Here is a 24,546-nt window from a genome sequence, read left to right as displayed (position 1 = left end):
GAGTCATAAAGCTTCTCTCTTTTATTATACTGATCTATGATCCAAAACCAAAAGTTATATAAGTTATAAACTTTTTGTGGAAATGGTTGTTGGTGTTTTTCTAAAGTGATGTGTCATTTGCTCTGACTGAGACTAAAGGACGATGAGGAAGAGAAGGCTGTCTTCCTCCTCCGTAGTCTGTAGCATTTGAAAACAGGCAAGAGTAGTAAGAATTTCACTCTTCCTTCTATGACCTCCATCCACAGAAAACAGGACAGGATGTTCAAATACCCTTGAACAGCAGATGCTCATCTACAAGTATTTAACTATTTCAGGAAAAGCTAAAAAGCAAAAAAAAAAGAAAAGTAACTGATGATGATTCAGTACTGACATTGATAACCTGGAAATCACTAATTGTAGAACACTTGGTAGCTGAAGTTGTCAGACTTGATTCTGAAGTTGTATCTTCCCATCTTTCGCTGGTACTGGAAAATGAGAAGGCTCACAACTCCCAGCACAAAACCAAACACAGCAAAGGCAATGAGGATGATGTATCCAACTCCCATCCCAGACTCCTTCTCTCTCTTCAAATCTGATGCTAAAACAAACAAGAGGTAAAAGAAAAAAGCTTTGAAATTCCTAAATCTTTTCCTGGAGTAAGAAACCAACCCTGGTACAAGTTAGCCGATGGGCATTTTGAAGCACAGAGCTGTGACATAGAAGTGGATAAACTTTTTGGGAAGGGTGATTCTCATGGAAAGGTCTGTGATCCACAGTCCAAGTTCTCTTTTTACATATAAGTGTAGAGTCCCTGCAGACATGAGTGTGATGTGTTTTTGGAATTTGACCCTACCATTTTCTGTTACAGTAAGAATTAAAAGATCAGCACCGGTGACTTTCTGAAATGCTGCCTTACTTTCAGAATGACCCCAGAGTTGAAGCATTCTCCCATCTTAATCCTGCCCCCATTCATCTCTGATTATTAAAAGCCACTTGATTTGCTTCTATCTGATATATATTATGCAATACTGCTTTGGTCTGCCTTGGAATGGTGGCATGGATATTACGTAGGCTTATTGCTGAATTTTAGTATAAAACAAAGGAATAAAAAAGAAAATGCACAGTGGAAATGGCAGTCTATAGCCAGATGCAGTCCTTCCTGAGGACATGTATCAGTGGTCTTTGCTATGGCATGTGGCCAAGCAGTACAGGAAGAGCAGTTAAAGCTTTTTCTGTGTTTCACTGCAGCAGCTTACCTGACATCATAATTCATGTTGTCCTCTTCAACAGAGAGATGCATATCACTGTCTAGGTCTAGGGTCACACTTAAAATGCAGTGTGAGTATTCAAGTTGGAAATGGGAGACAACACCTCAAAAGTGCCACTTTTGCCTAGGAATCGATGTAGTACAACTTAAATAAAGCTCTCCACACCAGAGTTCCTTTTGTGTAATGACCATTTTTCAATATTAGAAATGCATTGGGATCTCCAGTGAAAATGGGAGTGAGATCTACTTGATGTAAGTGCTGTACAAAGAAAGCTGTATTAATTGCTAAGTTTTAAAAAAATAAATAATTCATGAGTGAACACTGAAGGACTATTCCAACAGACTAATACTTGCCTATAATGGAAGAAAAATAGAATATGCTAAGTCAGAGCCAGTTTCTAGGTCCAAAAGGACATCGTGACCATCACAGCAAAGGAGAAAAAAATACCCTGAACCCACTATCAGTCCATCATTAACTTATCTCCACAGTCAGAAGAGCATTAAGTGACTGGCAAAACAGGCAACCAGCAGGAGGAAAGGGGGTGACATCTGTCTGTTCACAGTAGCCATGTGTTAAAACTCTGATATTGCTGTGTAAAAATACTCTCAGAGTGTTCTACACTAATAAGATATGAATGCAAATGGATGGAGAAGGCCAGATGATTGAAGATGTTAGAGACCACAGGTGCCCTTGAAAACTTCACTCAGGGTAAATGCAGAAGAAGCAGTTGTGTAACAAATTAGACCTTGGTTGTATACAATGCTGGCATTCGCTCTCTATTAGCCTGTACTGTGCCACTCCACAAGATTAACGAAGGTGCTGTGCATCAGCTGTGCTCTGCTACCTTCTCTCACAGTAGTAACAAAGTCAACACCAGGGAGTTTAAGGAAACATGGAAATGCAGTCTCTTATCTCTTCTGATTTTGGACTTCAGAGCTCAATATAATTGCGGTCTTACATCAGTGTAGAGTAAACACTTGAAAAACCGATTGCAGTCTAAAAGACTCAAGCTGCTTTCACACTTTACAATTGTAGTAACTGTCTGATTTTGTGGCTGTTGTACTTGTTACCCTGTGCAAATAGCTACATGAAGCACTTTATCCTCTCCCTTTCTACATTCCCTTGACAATCTGCCAGTCACTTCACCCAGGAGGGCACATGCTTTTCCACATTGCCACATGGCTTCTGTAAGAACGCCCACGCCTCAGAAAAATATGCAGAGGGGCATGAAAACTGTGTATCACAGGTCTTCAGGTTCTTTGGCCAGTGAAAAATGATTTTAAAATAGTGGTTACTCTGTGTCCCCTTTTCATAAGCCTCTATTCATAACTCACCAGCTGATTTATACAGGGGTCCCCAGGATGTTCTGTGCGTAGCGATGGTTTCACCAGTCTTCAGGGATCGAACCACATGGCACCTCTGCAACAATCAATTCAAACTCCAACAAGTAGTATGGCTTAATAATTAAAAATACAAAGCCTTCTGATGAGTATGGGAACACCCAGTGCTATTCTTACTCATTGGGGTTTTTGTTTCTTAATGTTATGCTTTGTTAAACTGAAATGAGCACCAAATGGAAGTTCAAAAGAAACAGCATTAAGGAAACATCAATATAAAATCTGTAATTAGTCACACGGGAAAACACTGCTGTGAACAGACATTTCACACAAGCAATCTCTTTCTTTTCATTAACTTTGTTTGTTTTAGATAAACCTTATAGGACAATAAACTTCTCGCTATTTCTATATGCCAGGGTGTTGCAAACTTTTTTTTTTTTTTTGTATGTTTCTGCTGGCCATGGCAGACACAGCATATACCACAACCAGCACCAGCAAAAGCAGCGACAACTTTCAGCCCCTGCCAAACTGTGTGTCATTTGAAGCAATGCACAACTCTTCAGTGACATGTGAACTACTAGTCTGAGAACTACTAGTTTGAAAGCTCCACCCTGTGAGATGTTGAGGATTAGCTACTTTAGCTTTGTGTGAGCAGCACTTGCAGAATACACGGCACACTTGTCTTTTGCATGCTTCCTCAGTAGCACTGTTCAGTTTGTTCAATACCTCTTTAAGTTGCAACCAAAAGGTCTCTGATGGGAACTCTAGCCTGTTGACTTATTCAAAAGACACCGTGGCTGTCCTGGAAGTGCACACAAAAACAGATAAACTGCAGTACCATACTACAATCAGCAAAAGAAAGCAGGGAAGTGCTTACCGTCCTGTCTATACAAGAATGTCTCACCAGTGTTACTGGTCTGGTTACACAGAAAAACCTCTACAATCCACTGTCAGCGACATTGTCTTTAGCTGGGTCAGCCCCCAGAAAAATACCGGTATAGCTACAGCTTTGGCCTACCCTTGAACAGCTTTCACAGCTAGGTGGATCCATTAGAGAATATGGTTACATAACTGCTCCTTTGAAGTCAATGATTTTTTGGTTCCATGTGGCCATGGAGCAGCCACGTTCCACCAAATATATGCATAGTGGTGGCACATCATTCCTTTTCCCATTCAAAGTCATGTTTCATATCATTTCTTATTATGTTGCTCCCCAGCCTCTAAACTTTAGAGCACCTTACTCTCTTCCACCAAGAAAACAAGGAATAAAAAGACCGGGTAAGATAAAATAATACAAGACGTAAACCTCATTTTTTCAGGCAAAGAGCTGAAGCAAATCTGCCCTGAAGCAAGTTAATATTCTCCAGAGTAGAAGACATATCAGAGGATCAGATCCCTGGGCACTTTCCCAGCCATCTTACATTATTTCCAAATATACTCTGTTCTTGCTCGAATTTTCCTTGATCTTTGCATCTCCTGCAGCTCCCCCTCTCTTCTTTGTAAAAGCCATTGTCATCCTTTGTAGATGTGCCTAGTACTGGTCTTCTCCACACAATATTTTAATGTCAGTCTAAGATACTGAATTAACTAACTTTTCATAGGGGATACAATTTGTATGGGAGAAAGAACAATAAATCTCATATATATACATATGAATAATATATAAACTAATAATATAGAATATATTAAAGAAGAGGGCTTCACTGATTAACTCTGCTGTGTCTTGTTTACTGTAGATGTCAATCTCAATCAAGCCTCACCTAGGGGTAGCAGAATTACCCTTGTAACTCAGATCAAAGCCAGCCCTTTAGTTAACGGTATTCCTAAACTCTAACCCATACAGCTAAATCCTGCTCTAACAGCAAACCCAGAGGCTCCTAGCAAAGCAACTGTTTGATTCCTTACAGCAGCCACACCAGCCCACACAGCGCCTGTCCTGTCCATCCCTCTCATTCCCCTGCCTTGCACCTACCACCCTGTCCCTCCTCAGCTGTACAGGACACATGGCGAACTTGGGGAGGGCACCACCTCCTCCGAAGGAGGTCATAGGCTGGGGGTTGCCGAAGCACTGATTTTTAACACACTAATTCAGCTGTGAAAATGGGAGCCATCTTTCCATCTGTCAGTCATGTTTCCTGTCCCTACTTTTTTTTTTTTTAAAGGAGGAAGCTTTATACTTTGAGAAAGGAAAAAAGTATCTTCTGATACCCATTTTTAATCTTTTAGGAAGAGATCGTTTGCTTTATAATGGGGCTTAAACTGAGTTATTTAGAGCTAGAAGAAAGTGTTAAACAACGGAGGAACACTAAACTGATAATGAAAACATCCTTGTTAGAAAAAGAGCCAGGAAGGTCGGCAGAGGGAGAGGAGAATTCCTGTGTGTCTGCTATAAAGAAAAAAAAAAATCAACAAAACCTGTTTTTTCTTATTTCTATGGTAGCCATACATTTTCAGATGAAGAAGTGTGTATCACTTACTCAGAAGTAAAAAGAAACAAAGCAATGCTTTGGAGCACAGACAATTAGAAACTAAAGTTGGTATCAGAACATTGCTTGGTTTATTGCTTTAAAAAGCAAAGGGGTTTCAAAAAGCCATAATAAACCCTCTTATGAAGTCACAACCCCAGAAACTTAATGCCACCGAGCTTCCCTTCCTGGCACCTAAACTCTGACCTGGACAAGCAGATCTCTAGGGGGGAAAAAAGGACAGAAAAACATTTACTCAGACTTTCCTCCTGACTGACAATATGGGTGCTCGCTTTCCTGTGACATGTCCATCTGAGCTGACAGGTTTCTGAACAGCCTATCTCATTGTAACATCTATGCATTGCCTTCTAGCCACCAGTAGGCAGGGGTGAAAGGTTCAGTTCTCAGGTACCTCAATTTTGACACCCACTTCTGTGCAAGCTGCATGCCTTTAACTACAAGGATGAGGAACAGGAAGAAAGGTGGACACTTCCAAGTGGTTGTAGTTCTTCCCCACTCCTCTCTGCTCTCAGCAGAGAATGAAGGAAACTCCTTCAATTCCATAGCAGGACTGCATATGACACATTAGAGAAAAATAGCATATCAGAGGAAAACACGTACCGTCCTACAGGTGCTTCCTGGTGTCTCCATACAAATACGTATTTTGCAGTGTAGATAGACCACAGAATTGTTGACAAAGGAAAAAATTTTCATCTTAAACTGCGCTTTGCTTGAATTCCCATTCTCTAGCAGTGTGGTGTACGTATTTGGGATGGGACAGCTGAAAAGGAAGAGAAAAAACATACACAGTGGCTACAGCTATAGAAGGCATGTTGTGGTTATAGCACATAACTCAGGTCGCAAGGCTTGTTTAGAAAGCTACAGCCAGACCTGCCATGAAGTGACTCTGCAGCAGTGCCGGGGTGATAACGGGCTATTTGCTGCTGTATTCTCACAGTATCCAAATGGAACAGGAGATTCGAGAAGTGGTTGGAGAGTTGGAAATAGTGACAGAAAGGATATAAACTTGGCTTCACCAAATACAAAGTGAAAGAACATCATATTAAAATGAATAGCATTTGTATTGCTGAGCAAAAGGACTATCCTGTATTTTAGGGTGGCGGGTAAGCCCAGGGAATATGACATCAGGGTGAGATCAGGGGTACAGACAGGAACAAACCTCCTCTCCTACCAGAGGCTCCACGAATATTTTCGGTGAGTCACAACACATAGGAATCAACTAACCTACACTTTCATTGATGAGAGTCATACAAGCTCTTGGTAATATCTGAAGCACAGAGAAATAGATAAAGCACACACTTTTCAATGTTCTTTCACTACTTACTACCAAAACCACCTATTTCTTCAGGTCAAAAGTATAATTCCTTTACAAAACAATGGGGAAGACAACCAAACTCAAACAACTACTACATTACCCTTTGAAAACGTTTTCTTTTCATACTTACCTTCCTTGTTTGAAGGTGTGACCAGTCAGAATGGTGACAGTGTATATGAATGGTGACAACACACACAAAAGGCATTTAAAATATAACACATTAGTAGTCAGTGCCACTGGAAGATCTAAAGTACGGCACATACTATTTGTAAGTGGCATTGGTGTACCTGTTGCTGATAAAAGCAAATGAGAGGGGGTCCACTGAATTATTAGTGGGAGTTGCCCAGCAGTCAGTGAGGACCACCTTGAGCTTGCTGTCTGCTCTCTGGATCCCCACTTCAATCAGTACATCGTCACTGGCAGAGACACTGAAATTTTTTGGTATTGGGGAGTTTCCAATAAACAACTGCATTTCTGTTCTGAAGTGTCCAGATCCATGCAAATCCTCAAAGATGGTGTAAAGTCTGAAATAACAATTAACAACAATTGACAGATTTGACTGTCTGTTTCCGTAAATCACTGCGTGCTTCTCCACCTCTTGTATATTTAAGTAGTGAAGAGTTATCTGCAGTTCAAGAAAGGGTGAAAAGGGTTTTCAGTTGGGAAAGTAGGGAGCACAGAAACATCAGTGGGAAAATCCAAAGGGTGGAATGTCTTGTCAATACAAATAGAGCAGAGAGATATATTTGAGTGGAGCTAATGGAGAAGAAGACTATGAGCTGCCTTAAATTTTGAAATAAGGAGAGTAGAAGCTTAGTGAAGAAGAGAAGAGCCAAAAAAAAAAAAAAAATTAAGGAGAAGAGACAAATCTGAACAGTAAGTGAGGGACATGAGAAAATTATAGAGCTCAGAGAGAACGGGCCTGACAAAGACTTTGTGGGGGAACAGAAAGGAAAATACAATGTCTGGGAGGTTAGGAAACAGAAAGTGTATTTGGTGATGATAGTTTAAACATGCTAGATTTAGATGGGATACTAAGAGGAAGATTTTTACTATGAGGGTGGTGAGGCACTGGTGGTTGCCCAGAGAAGTGGTGGATGCCCCATCCCTGGAGGCGTTCAAGGCCAGGCTGGATGGGGCTTTGAGAAACCGGGTCTAGTGGAGGCTGTCCCTGCCCATGGCAGGGGGGTTGGAACTAGGTGATCTTTAAGGTCCTTTCCAACCCAAACCATTCTATGATTCTAGGATTCTATGGTGCTAGGCAAGAGAGAGGAGGTGCACTTGTGTGAAGAGAGAACATTCACCATCAGAGCAAAGCTTGTGCTGCCACCTTTTCTGTGAACAGTGGATTTGATTCCATCTTAGTTGAAGATGAGGCCTTCCATAAAAAAGCATTTGCATTACATAACTTCTCCTTTTTCCAAGTTGATCAAATAAGGATTTGTGGGAGTTAAAAATTGCCATCCTCAGCACCCACATAGCAGTCTGCATGACTGCATCAGTTGAAAGATGCATCATTGTTATGTTTCAAAAGCAGGAAAATACTGTTATTGCTACATGTGATTGCCCAGCAAGGCAAAGAGAAGTAATGAATTCTGTCTCCTGAACCTGCACCAGTAGCTCCCAAAGGTTTATTTTCATGTATGGTTTAGCCAGGCAATGGCCAAGCTTTTTGGCTGTTGAATCTATTAACACACTAGATAGCAGGAATCACCTGGGCACAAGTCTCACAGGATGGCAGACTACTTGGCATAGCAAGTACTGTCATTGGATACAGCTAAGGTCCCTGGGGACTTTTCTGATGCAACTGTGTTAAGCCACACAAGAGCATTTCAAAGCAGAGAGAGCTGCTACTTACCTTTCTGCAGTGTATCCAGAGGAAGTCAAGAGATCGTTTTGAAACAGACAGTGAATGGGACTGACAACTTTTAAATGGTGGATTACTCCCTGAGGAGAAACGTAATTCCGAAGGATGGTTTTCACTACCGTATTAGTCATGTTCTGGAACACAGAAAGAAGAAAGCACAACTTGTGAACAACAGTGTATCTAGGGATATAACAGAGCTACAGGGCCTCAAGTGCTTAGGAATTCTCCATTCTTCTGGACGCAAAAATCAAACAGAATAAACCTCTAGGATCTTATTTGCTGTACAGTGAGGCAATGAAAATCCACCAGCCTTCCTCCTCTTCCTCAGTCTGCTCCACAAGGGAATTTCTGTATTTTGGCATGGCCTGAGCATAGCGTTTCATTTGGGATTCAAAGAGATAGCCATGACTCTCTGTCCCCATTACTGGCAGTAATTGGGGTATTTGTCTAAATATGATAGTTAAATTGCTTTTAAGAAAAGAGACACTTGTGAAAGCTGCAGAGGGAACCCAGAGAGACATGGGAAGTGACTTCAGTTTGGAGAAGCTCTTGTCCAGCATTTCAGCAACTAATAGACTGTACTCCCAGCTAAGGACCTGCCATTGCTGCCCTCCTCACCCAACCCCCAAGAACAAAAGAAATTGTTCTGGGGCTTCTTTGCATTCACCGGCTCAGGGGACTTACAGTCTCAACTTCAGTGCCACAGTCGCTCCAGCCTGCCTGCAGCACAACGTGAGTGCCATTGCTGATGCTCACATTGCAGTGAGGCTCCCCCAGGTACAGGGAGGTTTCTGGGATAGACTCCTGCTGTAAAAATCTCTTCTCAACAGCAAGGATGATCTTCTCGATTTCACAGAACACTGTCACCACATCTTTAATGGAAACCTCCTGGGCAGGTTTAACGAGAGGGATAGGAGATGCTTGAGGAGAAACACCGGGAGCTGACACAGGATCCGCGGTGAGAAGAGGCAGCACCATGCTGGCAAATGTGGTGTTCTCCAGTGCTTTGTGCTCAGCAACAGAGAAGTCCAATGAAGCAGGGGAGGAAACATGAGTCGAAGTTTGCAAAGATGCTGCAAGTAAAACTGTGTTGTGTACAGATCTCTTATCCATCAGTGTTGCCTCCTGGCCTATAGGAAGTGCTGAAAAGTGACAAAAATAAAGGTACCATTGTAATTTGCAGATTCGAGTTGGTTTTATAAGGTAAGAGCAAACCCTTAGGAGGAAACTCACAGTTACTGGAAGGAAACTAGCTTCTTTTGTTTTTTTAACCCACTCTACTTGCTGACAAAGCTGTGGCTTTTTTTTTAAGAAAGAGCTCAAGAGATACATAACGCGACTGTGAGTAAAGCTGAAGTCCTTTATTTCCTGAGAGCTGCAATAATTAGTGTTCTCAAGTAAAACATGTATATAGAGCTTTTGGAAGATCAGTGCTTGAAAGAGATCCCCAAGCTCTAAGTTGCTCAGCAAATGTTTTTTGGTTTGGTTTGGGTTTTTTGGGTTTTTTTTGCCTGGTATTTTAGGAGACTGCATACTTCTGGATGTTGAGTATAAACAGGAGTAGAGTTTGTTAAAAAACCTGGCCCCACTCATGACCAGTTGGTACCCAAAGATATGACCCTGACCACTCTGGAAAACCCATTCTGGAGGGAGTGCAGGACAAACCTCATGTAGCAGGCTCACATTGCACATATGTGTCCTGAAAGACACAGTGGGGAGTTGAACAGAAGTGTTAGTAGCAATCTTTAATGGTTTCAGGAAGAAAGCAAGCAGGGGAAAAGGGGAAGCACAGGTTGAGACAAATGTGTATGTCAAACGCTCAACATCCATCACAGGCTCTGAGGTTACTCCATCACTCTTTGCTGGTAGAAACCACCTAAGTATTCATCCACCTCTGACTTAGAGATCACCATGATAATAAATGCCATTTGCAGTGAAACACAAAGGATGTGTCTCATTGCACAAAAATTCTCTTAAACAGTTTTAATGGTTTGTACATACAAATACCATCTATTTCCCAAAGCAACTTATAAAATGTGTACATATATATATATATCTCCTTCTGGAACTCCCCACTTTTCAGAAATGCCCCAAATTAAAAAGTTGCTGATTTGAACATAAGAGGAAGAAAAATAAAAGTCTGAGCTCTTTCAGAATTGAATTACCCAAAAGCTCACCACCATAATGCTAAATACCTTGGTTAAACGAAACTAAGCAAAGGTTGGTATCAGTTGACAAATCCTTGTGACTTCAGACAAAGAGTAGCTAATCATTGTGGTTACAAAAACAAATAGAAATTACTAAAGAAGCATAAAAGAATTTAGGAGCTTAAAAACCCATCATACATCACCTAACAGGTGATTTAATGAAAGAGAGAAGATAGATAAGTTGACTTATACAAAAAAGTAGTTTGTAATACCAACATTTAATCCCTGCTGCCATATAGACGTCAAACCACATTCCTAGTGCTTTCTGTTTCCTTCTCTGCTATCTCTGCTGTCCCCTCTGTGACTGCTAATGAAAATAACTAACAGTCTTGACAATCCTATCTAATTTTAATGGCAAATATAAGAAAACTGAACTGTCAAAAGAACCTTACAAAGACAGCATTAAATATTAATATAGTAAACTCTCGTGACAAAGTGTTAGTCAGAAACATTTAAAGTCTCCTGCAAGACTTTTCCCATTAGGATCCAGCTGAAAACAATGAGCAAAATTAATGCCTAGCAAAATGTCAAGACCTGTGGCAAGTATAACCATAATCCAATAAAGATCAGATGACTAAGCATTCAGTTAGATATGAGATAATAAATTTTTTTTTTGCCTTCACAGCTTCTTCCAGGCCTTTCTGGATGCACATCAGCAAATCCTTCATTGCAGCTGCACTGGTAAAACCCAAGTGTGTTATGGCACGATGCATCTGGGGAACAGTCATCATCTTCGCTTTTGCACTCATCATAATCTGTTGGGTATATTTAAGCAAAAGGTAAAGGTGGCAAGCATACAAATGAAAATGTGATGGTTCTAAAACTGGAACACAGTCCTATTATCATGATATCATGGGATTACACCTCTCAGGTGTGATACTCTACTGTACGTGTCAGGCAGCTGCTGAATCTAGAAGAGGTGGGATACTGGGAGCACAGACTAGAGGGCTAATTGCAAGGCACTGACAAAACCCTCCAGGAGCTGTGCTACCAGTGATGCTCAGCAGATACTCACTAAAATGTAGGCACCCTGCTGCAGAATTCCTATCCTCCTAAACTGATCGACAGCCCAAGAGGATGCTTCTAACCCTGGGGGCTTCCTTAGCTCTCTCCCCCATTCCACCCTCCTGAGGAGATGTTTAGTAAATGCCCAGCATGAGTGAAGCAGGTTTGTGTGATTGGTCCAAGTTGCAGTCTAGTTGCTTTCCTAATTGCTACCTGGCCAAAATTTTCACTTTTGAAAGGAAAAATATGCTTTACTTCCCTTTCTCTTGCCAAGATCTAATTGCAACTGTGCAAATAAGGACATAACAACCACAGGTGAGACTCAACAGCACTAACTGCTTACTCTATAGGGACCTGTCCCTGAAACAAACCATTTGTTTTAGCACAGCTTCAAAGGGGGGCAGGCACTCCACAAAGTACTACCACAAGATAGTCATGATCTTACTTTCCAGATTCACAGCTGTAAGGATAATAGGCAAAGAGAGTGTACAGCACAGACCATATACATGCTTCTGAAGTAATTTTGTATGAGATTCTAATTGACAGCTTGTAGCAATATTATTTGGACAAACATATCATGTTAAGGATATAGAACTTGCTATTTTTTCCAGAGATGACTCATCAACTTGTGAAACAGAATTCAACAGCAGTTAGCCAGGAGACTAATATTTCTTTTTAATCACTTCAATTACACATAAAGGGAAAGAAGTTGTACAGTAAGCCATTGTGCTGATCTTGGCAAGGCGTGGATTTTTCATTTGAACTCCCGACCCACAGGTGTGTGAGGAAAACACATACTCCCGGTGCAGAATTCACACATTCATTTATTTGTTTCTTGTGGTTTCTACCACAGGCACAACTATCAGTGCAAAGCAGAGGGTAATGTGTTTCAAAATTATTTTAAACAGAGCTAGTTATGTCTGTGTACAGGGACCTGTTTCCACTTACAAGACCCTCAATTTGTGACCACTATTTCTATCATCTCTGTATCTTTTTCTCTATAAGATTAATGCTAGCTATAGACAAAAGATGAGGTGGTTTTGTCCTTTTGGATCAGGAGTACCTCACTTCTTATTTCATCTTTTGATGTTCTCTGGAAAAGCTTATTGGATGGATAAGCAGGAGCAATATAAGGAGAAAAAATGGCTTTTTATCCATCTGTTTTACAGATACTTTCACCTCAAAAAATACAGAATAATAGGCTTTATCATCTTTCTAGTTCTGAAGAACTATTTGGATACAAGCTGCTCCTTACCATTTATGGAGAGACTGCTCTTGTCAACTGTGAAATAGGAGCTGTGTTCAAAGGCATCATGAAAAGTGGTGATGATGTAGTAGATATCCACATCTTCTGCAATCACTAAGTTGAAACTTACCACTGTGCTCCCATTAGTAATACCCGTTATCAACATTTTAATCAGACCAGCATCCATCTGCTGAAGAAACTCAAGGGGCAGAGATTTATGTACCTGGAATGAAAACAAAAGGCATGTGAAGATGGACAGATAGAAGCAATTACATTTTAGGCTTTGTACCCAGAAGAGAGTATTATGCGTTACAGTTGTGCTTCATACTCTGGAGGGAAGCAGCAGAGAGTTGACTTTTTGCTTTATAACGTTTCCACTCTACAGCAGCTGAAGGATATGGTATATATTTAACTGTGAATATTAAACAGGCTAAGCAATGAAGATACCTCACCTTTCATTTGGCACAAGCCCTTGCCTCTGGTAACAGCAAGAAAGGGAGGAGCCTGCAGGGAAGCTCCCATGTTCTGCCTCTCAGAATTCCCCCCCAGGAAAGGGAGAAACTCAGTATGAAGAGGAGCTGCCAATGGAAGTGGACATGCCTCCTGACACTCCACACTGCGTATACATCTCAGAGAGCTCCCTCAGCTCAGGCATGTTATGGCTTAGAGCAGACCACCCTCAAGCCTTTCTTCACAGGTGGTTTCCTCATCAGAGCCAAGTTAACAAGCAAAATTCTCCTGCTTATCATTGAGTGTAAACCTGTCTCTTTTTAAATGCCTGTACCAGGCTAAAGAAAACAGAAGGATGTTTCATGCCATCAGCACTGCCACACAACCTCCCATCAAGTCAGTCTTCAATTTTATTTCAGAATTATTTCATTAAAGTCTTCCCTGAGGAGTATCATATTATTTCTGCAAAATCTGCCTGTCATTGGTGCACACAGCCCCAACTCACAGTCCTGCCCAAGAGTCCAAGAGCAGGGCTAGGAAATGTCTCTGCATATTTTGAATGGAAACAGTCACCTTCAAAGTATTGCAGCACCAAATCACCAATCAGCTGAATTTAGGGCAGTCTAGAGAAATCAATAAAATAAACATTCACATTCTGTACACAGGGACCTTGGACTTCAATAGCAGCCTAAGAAAGAAAATGCCACTTTTTTCAAAGCACACTGAGCCTTGTTCACGATAGCCCCTGAAGCAGCATCCTTTACCACACTGCTGAGTAGGATGACCTGCTTTCTGTGGGATGGGAAAACACAGCCCTGTGTGAGCCTTTGCATCACCCAGGCTGCTCAACCTCCCCGCTGTCCAGCTCAGATGGAAGCACCAACTCCTCTTGAAAAGATTAACAGATTGGAGCTGTATATTCGACCTCTTCCCTTTCCACCCTCCAAGGCCCTTGAAAGCGCAGCTGCCCATGGGAACATCTCCTCCTTCCACAGGAGGGCAGTCTGTTGTGCAAGGTACGTGGGCATATGCAGGAGCCTGGAGGGGACGTAGAGCAGCTTTTGCACTTCCAGCACCTTTCCCCTTCATCTCCAGGCCCAGCACCAGCCATAGGAGGAGCAGAAACAGGTCAAATGGCATCATCTCACGGGACTAAACCCAGACAAGACACAAGGCTAATATTAATTCAGCTTTAAAGAACATGTTGAGAAAATATTATAACAGAAATACAAACTTATTTCTAAGAAACTCACCACAAAGAGAAACTGGTAAACATCCACAAGTGCTCCCCTCACTCCTTTTCTTCTCTAGTCGCCCAGACAAGGAGCCCAATAAGACTGCACTGGACTCCCTACCTACATGCATGTACCAAGGGAAAGCAGGACACTCACACACACACACTCTCACACAACACAGGTCTGCATGCCAGGTCTTGCCCCAACATCTGAACACAAAGCAGGCAGACCGCATACCTGAAGACCAGATGCCAGGGTAAGCACAAGCTGAGTAATGCCGTCCAACAATGTTGCAAATTTTCCCATTAGAATTGTATATTTTCTGCTCTCCCTTTCTCCAGAAAATGCTCACGGATCTTCTATGTTTCTTAGTGTCTTTCACATCTATCTGGGAAGTCTTTTTATGTTCTTGCATACTTGCAAATAAAAAGCGCAGCAACAGAAAGTGTGAGACATAACTTGCAAGCTTGCATCAGGCAGGCAGAACAGGCTCTTCTGAGGTATTGGTATTACAACTGCACTTAGAAACTGCCAGCAAGAGTGCAACAGGAGGCTGCTCACAGTAAGAGAGCAGCTCCCAGCAGCACGGGAAGGACAAATCCCATGCCATCCCTGTCAAGCCTCCCGAGCCTGGGATACATATAACTTCCTTGTACATAGCAGCCACTAGCTTCAAAGCAGGACACAGAGATGGAAACAGCCACAGAAATATTTTTTGTGATTTTGCAGCATACTTGCTCTTTACCTTCACCCTCCCATGGCAGTCAGGTTGCCAGGAGATATCAGCAGAGAGGAAGGCATAGAGCAGCAAAGCAACCCCACCATAAGGGCCCGGTGAGCAGCACTTGGCCCAGGTGAGAGCTAAGTGTTTGCTGCCCTGCACAGGAGAGTCACATCTCCTTTCCAGCACCTTGCTCTACTTTAGGGTCTCTCTTTAGGGTACATCACCCACTTCCTCCCCTAGCAAAACCTTCCAGAAGAATTAAGGGGGCAAGCAGGGGCTACATTGCAGTCACCTCCAACCCCTTCCTTCCTCTACACGTCTTCTGCAGGAAATATCTGGAGCAGCAGCACTGGATTTCAGCCATGAGTTTAAGGCAGAACTTAAGTCTGTGGTGTACGCTTAGGGATGCAGGCAGTGACTCCTACCAGGGAGAGCCCAGGGAAGAGGCAAAGCAAGGGTCAGCGGTGGAAGCTGACAGGAACAGCAGTTTCATTTCTCTTGCACCAATGCACAGAGGTTGTGCATTTTGTGCTAGATTCTCCCAGGTGACCACAGCTCTTGTGCACTTAGGTGCCAAGCCTGACTTACCTGCCTGCCATGTGTTATCGAGCCCCAAATTACTTGCCCACTATGTATTATCCAGCCCTGCAGACAGGCACAGATTTTGCAGCCCTTTTCTGAGTTGTCAGAGCTAATGTGTGCTGCATGCACCTGGTGGCAAGGTAACACACATGGAGCAAGCCCCCTGCATGCCCCTGGAAAGGACTCCCACGCACCTGCAAGTCCCACACAGCAAACCTCGCAGTGCCCCATGGGGCACACAGGCAGAGCCAGGAGGATGGAAAGAGCTACCTTCCCTACAAAAGCCAGGGTAGATTGTAGGCTGTCCTTGTCAGCCCCAAAATTTCCCATTTCACCAAGCCAGAGGGCTCTTGGGCCCATTCTCATCTCTCTTTCTGCTGTTTCACAAGCATGAACAGAAATTTGGAGGTCAGCCCTAAGTTTCCATCTTTCATAGTTTTCCTCTGAACTTCTGGACATTAAATACACCCCCTGTGACATCCTCTTAGCCCATCCCCAGTTTCACCTGTATTCCCTTCTGATCTCTCCTGAAGATTTTATTTTATCAGTGCTTCTTTTTACCTAAGGCTTGGGAACTTTTTGCGTCGTTTTGTTTTGTTTTGTTTTGTTTTGTTTCTGTCCATACTCATAGTTTTCTTCGGAAAACAGGACTCAGCTTGAGAAGTGTCAGGGGAACATTCACCGTATTTGTATTTAGCCACTAGGTGACACTACAAACCCCTTTATCCAGAAGTGATTTCACAACAGGTACCACACCCTAGGTTATTAAAAAAATGGTTGATGAAGAGTTGGGAAAAATGACAAGAAAGAGTGAACTTTTTAGAAGGAAATATTCACCATATAATACCCTTGAGTATGAGGTTTTCTTAATAGACAAATACATTATCTTGGGATCTGTCATAGTATCTACAATTCTGGTAGCACACAAAGCACAACAGCAATGCCAGACCACAAGAAATGGGTGCAAAATTAACACCAGAATCGAGGGAAGGGAATGTCCCTTGTTCAGGGGGGAAAAAAAAAACAAAACAAAACAAAAACAAAAACAAAAAAAAAACCACACAAAAACAAACACACAAAAAAGAAAACCTGGAGGCAGATAAAGTCCAAGTTCAGGGCGAGACTGAAGCCACACAAAAACCCATTTAACAGGATGGGAAAGACTAATAGTTTTTTTGAACAAAAGGAAAGTGGCATGCTCAGGCAGCCAGCCTCACCCCATGGCTGGCTGCGACATGTTTGGTGGGTTTTCTGGGACCACCCATCCATAGGTCCCAGGCAAAATGTCAGCAGCTCATTAGAGCTATTGTGGGCACCTGCACAGGAGCTTGCATAGCCAGCAGAGCAGAAAATGCACTGGCAGTCTGGAAACCGGAAATAAGTAAGTAAAAGGTACATCAATTTGAACAGAATGCTGCACGAAGCCTGTTTGTTCACTCAAAGAGAAAAAAAACACCTCCCCACTGTCTGTGCTTTGGCTGCACCTTCAGAGAGAAGGTGCTAGAGCACTCATCTGCCCAGCCACCATCACCAGCAGCTTTAAGGATGTCCCAAATTGTGGATAAACTCAAACACAAGGGGTGAAATTGTACTGGCATAATGAAACTGCCTTAATCCCTGTGCCAACTCTCATTCCACATTGACAGCTTTAACCGCAATTATTTTAAGTGCATTAAGCTACATCAAACAAGGCTATGTCACTTCCAAACGAGGGGCTCACCTTGATGAGGTAATACCATTTATTAGTTTCACACCTTTTCTCAATCAGTTAAGTTTAAGATACTGAAATTCAAAAGAACCTTTTCTACTCAGAAATTTAATCACGTGAGTGAATGCATTTTCAGTACAAACTTTTTGTTTTCCTGATTCATTCTCTTGAGGACAAGCCTTAGCTGCCATGATGTTCTTGGCTGTTGCACAGGTTGAGCAAAACCCAAGAACCCTAAAACCCTCTTTCACCCTTAGCTATGCTGTTTTTCAGTTGCATTGCAAGGTGGACAGTGCAACTAGCCTGTACAATGACAGTGCAAGTGCTTACATCAAGTTTTCACCTCATTCTCATCTACACATTTTTTAAAGGATGGTATTTCCATTTGCTCTGTTGCCAATTTAACCACATGGCACTTAAGTGCTGGGGCAGCTCTACACTAAAGAACATTACACACATTGGGATTTATAAATCCTCTGAACTGTAGATGGTGACTCCAAGGAGGTTTAAAAAAAAAAAAAATCTCTGGTGAAGTTTATTTAATCGGAAACTGATGGTGCTTTTAAAGCCTGTGAAACTTCCCTCACTTACTTTAAATGACCAATTGCTGGCCCTTATAACCTGAAAAGAAAATAAGCAGATCTTTTTTTTTTTTCCCAAAACTTCCTTTGCCTTGGCATTTAGAAACACAAGATTTGTAATAAAACACTCCCAACAGATTTTGCCATGTACAGTAGCTATGCTACTATAGCCTATATACAGTGGCTCAGAGGTAGATGGAATCAATGCTAACACATCTCGCCGGCTGATCCACAAAACCAGTGCACTGGAAAAAAGGGGTTAGCTCCTTATAATCACAAGTGATCATTTTCTACCTGAAATTTTGAAAAGTGGACAAAACTGACACAAAAACCTACTTCAATTCCTTTATTTTACAAATTCCTAATCATTTTACAAATTTTCCAAACATATTTGGATCAATGATTTTCTGGATTAAGTTATCTGACTGTATAGCCCATGAAGAAAATACACCCATTTCAGTCCATTTTAATACTACGCTATTCCCAAATAGCCTTGGGCAAAGAATCATGCTGAATGAGAGTGAGGTCAGAGGAGAATTGTTCCCTTTTCACTTTGCTAATCACATCACTCTCATTTTGTGACAGCTTGTCTGATGTGACAGCTTGGGGTCAAAACAACTCCAAGAAAGCTATGTTTCGCTAGCACACTGAGAAAGGTGCAAACCGGTAACAACCAGTGGGAAACTTCTTTGATATCCAAGAAAACATCAAGCACAGGGAAACAGATCACGCTTTTCCCTCCTTGCAGTTGTCTCTAACTCCATGCTGGCCTGACCTCTGCCCAAACAGATGTCGTTGTCAGCGCACCCACTGTGGACAGCTGTACTTCAGTGACAGGTTGTGACTCTGCGTGCAGTGAGAGTTTGGGGGTGCCTCTGCAGGATTTGAAAATTCATGCGATTATCAGAGAAGGAGTTATCATCACAGTTATCAAGGCTTCTAAACACATGAACACTTAAGGGGAGATAAGGAAGGCAATAAAGCAGCTCAGCACAACCAGCAGTTTTCCAAGCACAGGTGTGTTTGAGTAAACATCATCAGGAACAAACTTCTGATAAATTCATTAAGAAATTAGGAGAGTAATACTGTCAAAGGCAATGTCTGAGAATTGTGAGAACGTTAAAGGCGCTGCTGATATTGCAGTGTGCTTTGATATCCTGTGGTCTAATTAGAAGTGAGGGCAGAGGTGACTTATCAATAAACCACTCCCTTTCCTGATACGGGGCTACAAAACCAAGGATGATTATAAGAAATGTGAGCCTTAAGGTACTATGACAAAGGCTAATAATCATACAGTTCATTAATATACTGCTGTGCAGGGCAAGGTTATCAGAGCACTTTGCAAATATCCATTAATTTTTCACTACATCCCTGGAGGAAATCAATCGGCCAGTATAACCAGATATGAGAAGCAGAGGAAATAGGAGCACCATAGAATCCCCAAATCCTGATCTCACTCTAAAACACTGCTGCATGCACATCCTGCAGTCTCAGTCAGTCAGGGGGACTCAGATCTTGCAGGTGTGTAAAGGGATGTACATGTGGCATACAGACTTCATGGGAAAATGATCATGCACGTGGTTTCATTGAGACTGGTAACAGGTCACATCCTTCATAGCCACTTACTTCATCAACAAAGAGCCGTGCAAAGGTTTGGTATTCCTCACTGCTTGTATTGCTAAAGCCTGGAGAGTATTTCACATTTGTTATCCGTACTGTGCCACTAAGTTTCTGGACAGCTGCAAAGTGAGAAAAAGACAATTTAAATATACGTTCCATAGACTTTAGTCAATGGAAAAGTGTGTGACAGTCACTGGCATGCCTGGCCACATGGTGTATGCATCAACTCATAACAGCAGAACACCAGCCCAGCGAAATATAGCCAAAACCACAAATGCCTAAACGTAGGCATCCAGCACCTTAGTCTGCCCTCTCTGGCCCCTGGATACCTGTCAAGAAGGGCATTGACTTCCTGTAGGTCTTACATCTGCCAGCTCTGTCTTGGATGCTCTGAGGCATCTGAAATGTTGCTCAATGGCTATGTTCAGGCACCTGAATTACTCCCCTAGTCTCAGATAGCTATCTCAGCTCCCTCTACATGCAATGGGGCATGCAGAGGGAAAATCATTCGAGCACCAAGGTCCTCCCTCCAACCTCAGAGGAAGGCTAGACTGCTGCCTGAAATTAGACATCTATGTTTTAGGCAGCTACTGTAAGATGAGATGAATCTCAACAGGGTGTATGACTCCTTCCTGAAATTGTATCTGCTGAATCGTATTAAGGCAGTCTCAAGTGTTTTAGGTCATTTCTCAATATCACTGGCTTTGGCGTTGTTACTACAGACACTGAAGGTGATCACAAGCAGGAGAGAAATGGCCTCTCAGGACATGAGTCATACCCCTAGCACCCTGTTAGTGGCTAGCCAGGCAAGCTGACTGCCATCACCCAATACCATGATCATTGGCAGCCGAAGATCATCGCTCCTAGCATACCAAGACTTAATGTTTCAATGTTTTATACTAATATAGGATATTCTTCACCAAAGACTTCAAGAACTCTGCCATCTGGCTAAGGATTGAGTTAAAATTGTTTCTGAATCAAGTTACCAGTCTTTACTTTCTGGTGTACCAGCTTTCCTCCCTACACACATCTGTCCTGATTTCAATAGCACATAAGGCACCAGGCTCCAGCTCTGAGACTATCAGGCACCTATACTGAATTTTAGTCTCCCACATTAGCTTCTTTCTAAAGCAGCAAGAATTGAAAAGCAGAGCCACATAAATTCTGTGGACCATGTTACATTAAAGTTGGTTCTAGTCACAGCAGGGACAATAATCCTTTGAGCTGGGACAGGTACTAGAAGAAAAGACATAGTCATTAAGTAAAGCTTTACAGGGGAGAGGAGGAAATCATGCCTGCTTAAAGCAAGCCACTGAAGCAGGCTTCTTCTGTCCTAGCATACTTCTGATCCCAAAGGAACCTTCGCCACTACCGATCACATCAAAATATTTGGGGCCTGTTTTTTGCTATGGCTTGTGCTCTCATGGGAACAGAGGTATTTAGGAGATAAAACACATTCAGTTATCTGATGGTGAGATGGGAAAATGTTCTGGGCAGTTCTCAAATTAAAAAGAAAAAAAAGCCAGTATTTAAAAGACACGACAGAGTTGGCTGGGGTTGACGCTCCAGGTCAGAGGCGTTGCCACAGGGAGGAGCTAGATATGAAACTTCACCAAACCTGTATTTTTGCCCTCTGAATTGCCCGCCCCTGGCCAGTGAGATACCACTACGGTGGCTCTTCCCAGACTAATTCTTTCATAAGCTTCTTTCCTAGCAAAAGCGCTTGGCTGAATATTTGATTAATCACAAAAAGAAAACAAGTTTTTATAAACCGAACTTGTTTGTGTCAAATTCTTCAATTTGTTTTTCATCTGGAAGAAAATTACCTTTGATTTTTTGTCAGTTAAAATTAGCTATTTTGACTTTTTTTTTTTTAAAAAAGGAACATTTTTCGTTTTCAGGTTTTTTTAAAAAAAACACTTTTTTTTCCTCCTCCCTACACTGAAAGGGGGCAGGGGTAACACAAATCAAAGCAGTAAATGGAGCTTTTCAATTCAGGTCAGCATGTTGTTCAGTCCAAAATTACTTGTTTCCTCCATTTGGCCACCGAGGTCCCACATCAGTCATTTGCCCAGCTCCATTCCTGGGTCTCACCAATGCCAGGTAAAGTGTAGGATAAACATGAAGAAGAGAGGGGACAAAAGCTGAACAGGGGCATCATCATGGCTGCCCAGAGCTTAGCAGGACTGGAGAAGTGGGCACTGTGGCACTGGTGGTCAGGGCTGGTGGTACAAGAGAGGCTGGAGAAGCAGCAGAGCTGGCCTTAGGTGTCTGAAAAAGAGGTTTTCCAGGGAGAAAGGGATGAGGCAGAACCAGAAGTGGGGCTGGCTGAGTAGACACCCACAGGAAGAGGAGATCATAGGGCAGGGGAAGAGAAAAGAGCAGAGGGGAGTACAGTTTGGGATTGCAGAGGTGCGGAGGGCATGAGGGGAAGAATAAAGACAAGCAGAAACAAAACTGAAACAGGTATCACTTACTAACACACTAAAGAAAAAATACACTTAGTGATGGGGGGAGACAGAGCATTCCTATCCCAAACAAAACTGTAATTTAAAGACCAAATATGACTCTAAACTTGAAATATGATTCAGCTCCAATCAATAGAAAAATTCCCTGATTAGCTGCAATACATCTGCCCAAACCCATACAGATAAAGCCCTTCCCACCAGCCTAGTTACTCTCAATTACAGCTCTTGAAAATGTGGCTTACAGGTTTCCACGCAGCTCCTGCCCCACAGGGGATTTGCGGAGCTCTGCCTAATCCATCCTCCGTGGAGAGGAATAGAAAGGCAGGTTGTTTGCCTTCCTGAGTCTTTAAGGCAACTCTATAGTCTGCTGCTGCTGTAAGACCCTGATGCCAGAGCATACAGGAGAAACCAAGACGTGTGGCAAAAGGACAAGCAGCCTATGTTTCGATAAGCCACTCTCAGTGCACTCTATGACCTTCTTCACCTGCTTTGAGATGAAGAAACGTAACATTGATAAAACTAACTGCCAAATTACCAGAAAGAGAAATTATTTTGACATGCTGATTTAGAAAAAAGTGACAACTCCTGCAAGAAAATAATTTCGACACAGAAAAACTATTTTCAGATGCCTTCATCCCAGACCACTGATTCCAGCTGTGCATCTTTCCCAACTCTGAGTGAGGCTTTGCTTCTCATGCAGTTGAATTACCATGCGTGCAAGTCCCCATCGGACCCGTACTCACCACGGTCCATGGCTGGGCCTGGTGTCAGGCTGGGAGCTGGAGAGGAGCCTGGCAAAGCTGGTGACCCCAGGGTTCCAGAGTATTTCTCGGACCAAGAGCTGTTCTCTCCTTCTGTCTCTACCTGTGCTCTGAGAGTGGCGTTGAGGGTGGGAACAACAGCATCTCCTGTGGCCAGCAGAGTTGTGCCAGGATCACCTTGAGAATTGGTTTGAGTCACATCAAAAGCTGTGTGACTTCTAGTGGTAGCAGAGGTGGTTTGATTCAACAACACCAGCAATGGTGAACTGTGTTGCTCTTGCCCAGCTGTGCCCATGAGTCCACTTGTGAGAGCGGCTGCTCGCTGCGATCCACTGGGGGAAGCCTCCACTGCGGAGCTTCTCTGTGATGGACTTGCAGTTGTCTGCTGATCTGTGTTCATGGCCAGATCCTCACTGGCTGTGATCCCTGTGGTCATGGGACTGTTGTCCCTGCCGAAGCCCATCTGTGGTGTCAGGGCTTTTTTCCAAGGGGCTAGAGGAGCGCTCGTGGGAGTATGACCACGGGGTGCTTGCTTGTCACCCAGGGGCAGTGCAGCAGGGAGGTGTACGGCAGTGCTCATCTCCGAGCCTACAGCAGCCGCCATCTCGGTGCTGGCAGGGGAAGCAGGGCCTGCAGAGCTTACTTCTTCAGGAAAAAACTCTGTGCTGTTTGTTATTTCAGGAGCCATCGTTTCAGTGAAAGGATCCACAATCTCACCTGCAACATAGCAAGCACACATTGAAATGGGACCTCAGTCTGGATGACGAGGCACCAGGGTTTGACCTGAAAATGGAACTGAGACCGCTCAGTCACGCATAATAGCATTACAGGAACAGGAAACTTCATTAACACATTGTAGCATACATGATTTTTATGGTGTTGAATCCGGCTTGTGCCTACACAAAGAAGCAGATTTGATTCCTGGGTCTCTTCTTCTGGTTGGCAGGACATGGATCATTACAGTGTCAGGAAATTAGCCACAGACATATCAAAAGAGGAAAAAGGATGCCTCGTGTTGCTCTGCAGTCAGTTATTAGGCTAATCAAGGAGGATCTCAGAGAGATTTCATCTGAAGACATATATAAGGTTTGCCTTCATGTTCAGAGAGAAATCATATATATTCCTTCAGCCAGAGACTGTAAAGGTGCATCTATATGCATTTTGTGCTATATAAACAGTTGCAATAAAAGCAGAGGTAGAAAAACACAACTTATTCCAACCTTTCATGGCAGCAAAGGGAAACTGCATGTCAGTGTTTTGCTCACCCTCACAGTTTCTTCCAGGTCGGGCTGGATTGGTATCCATGGTTGTCTTGCATCTGCACAGGTATGAGCCCATCAAATTGATACATTCTGCAGATGCAGAGCAGTCATTCTCGGTGTGAGATGCACATTCATCCCAGTCTGTAAGCCCAAAACCAGAACATTGGTCAGACAGCCTCCTTTCTTTATGCTTTAAGTTAGAAATAATCATAAAGTTGTCCTTTCTTCAGTTTTTGAATTTATTAATGTGGTCTCCCTTTCTCATCATTTACCTGACAGCCAAGCTTTGAGTGATGCAGAACACTATCTGTGTTGTTATTGTCTCACACAAAAATCAAGCTTTGTCCTTGTCCTCTGAAAAATATTTTCTCCAGGTAGAGTTTTTAAATAATTTTTGTTAGAAGTAAACATTTATTTGAAGTGAAAAAAATATTGTAGGTTTGTA

At 42.6% G+C, this 24,546-nt stretch overlaps 1 protein-coding gene across 1 annotated transcript; it reads right to left on the bottom strand.

The window, feature by feature from the left end:
- Positions 1-389: 389 nt before the first annotated feature.
- Positions 390-24,242, bottom strand: UMODL1 (uromodulin-like 1; the record flags this gene model as incomplete). Its single annotated transcript, XM_010080408.1, has 11 exons — positions 390-577; positions 2,582-2,666; positions 5,671-5,830; positions 6,673-6,909; positions 8,244-8,386; positions 8,937-9,394; positions 11,077-11,214; positions 12,720-12,933; positions 19,617-19,729; positions 22,822-23,556; positions 24,105-24,242. Coding segments are annotated over 11 exons (2,609 nt in total), but the record flags the coding sequence as incomplete, so codon positions are not given.
- Between the last annotated feature and the right edge of the window lie 304 nt (positions 24,243-24,546).

The sequence above is a fragment of the Pterocles gutturalis genome, unplaced genomic scaffold (genome assembly GCF_000699245.1).
Source record: "Pterocles gutturalis isolate BGI_N339 unplaced genomic scaffold, ASM69924v1 scaffold15624, whole genome shotgun sequence".
NCBI lineage: Eukaryota > Metazoa > Chordata > Aves > Pterocliformes > Pteroclidae > Pterocles > Pterocles gutturalis.
The sequence above is the reverse complement of the archived record's forward strand: the minus strand, read 5'-3'. Positions and strand labels throughout refer to the sequence as shown.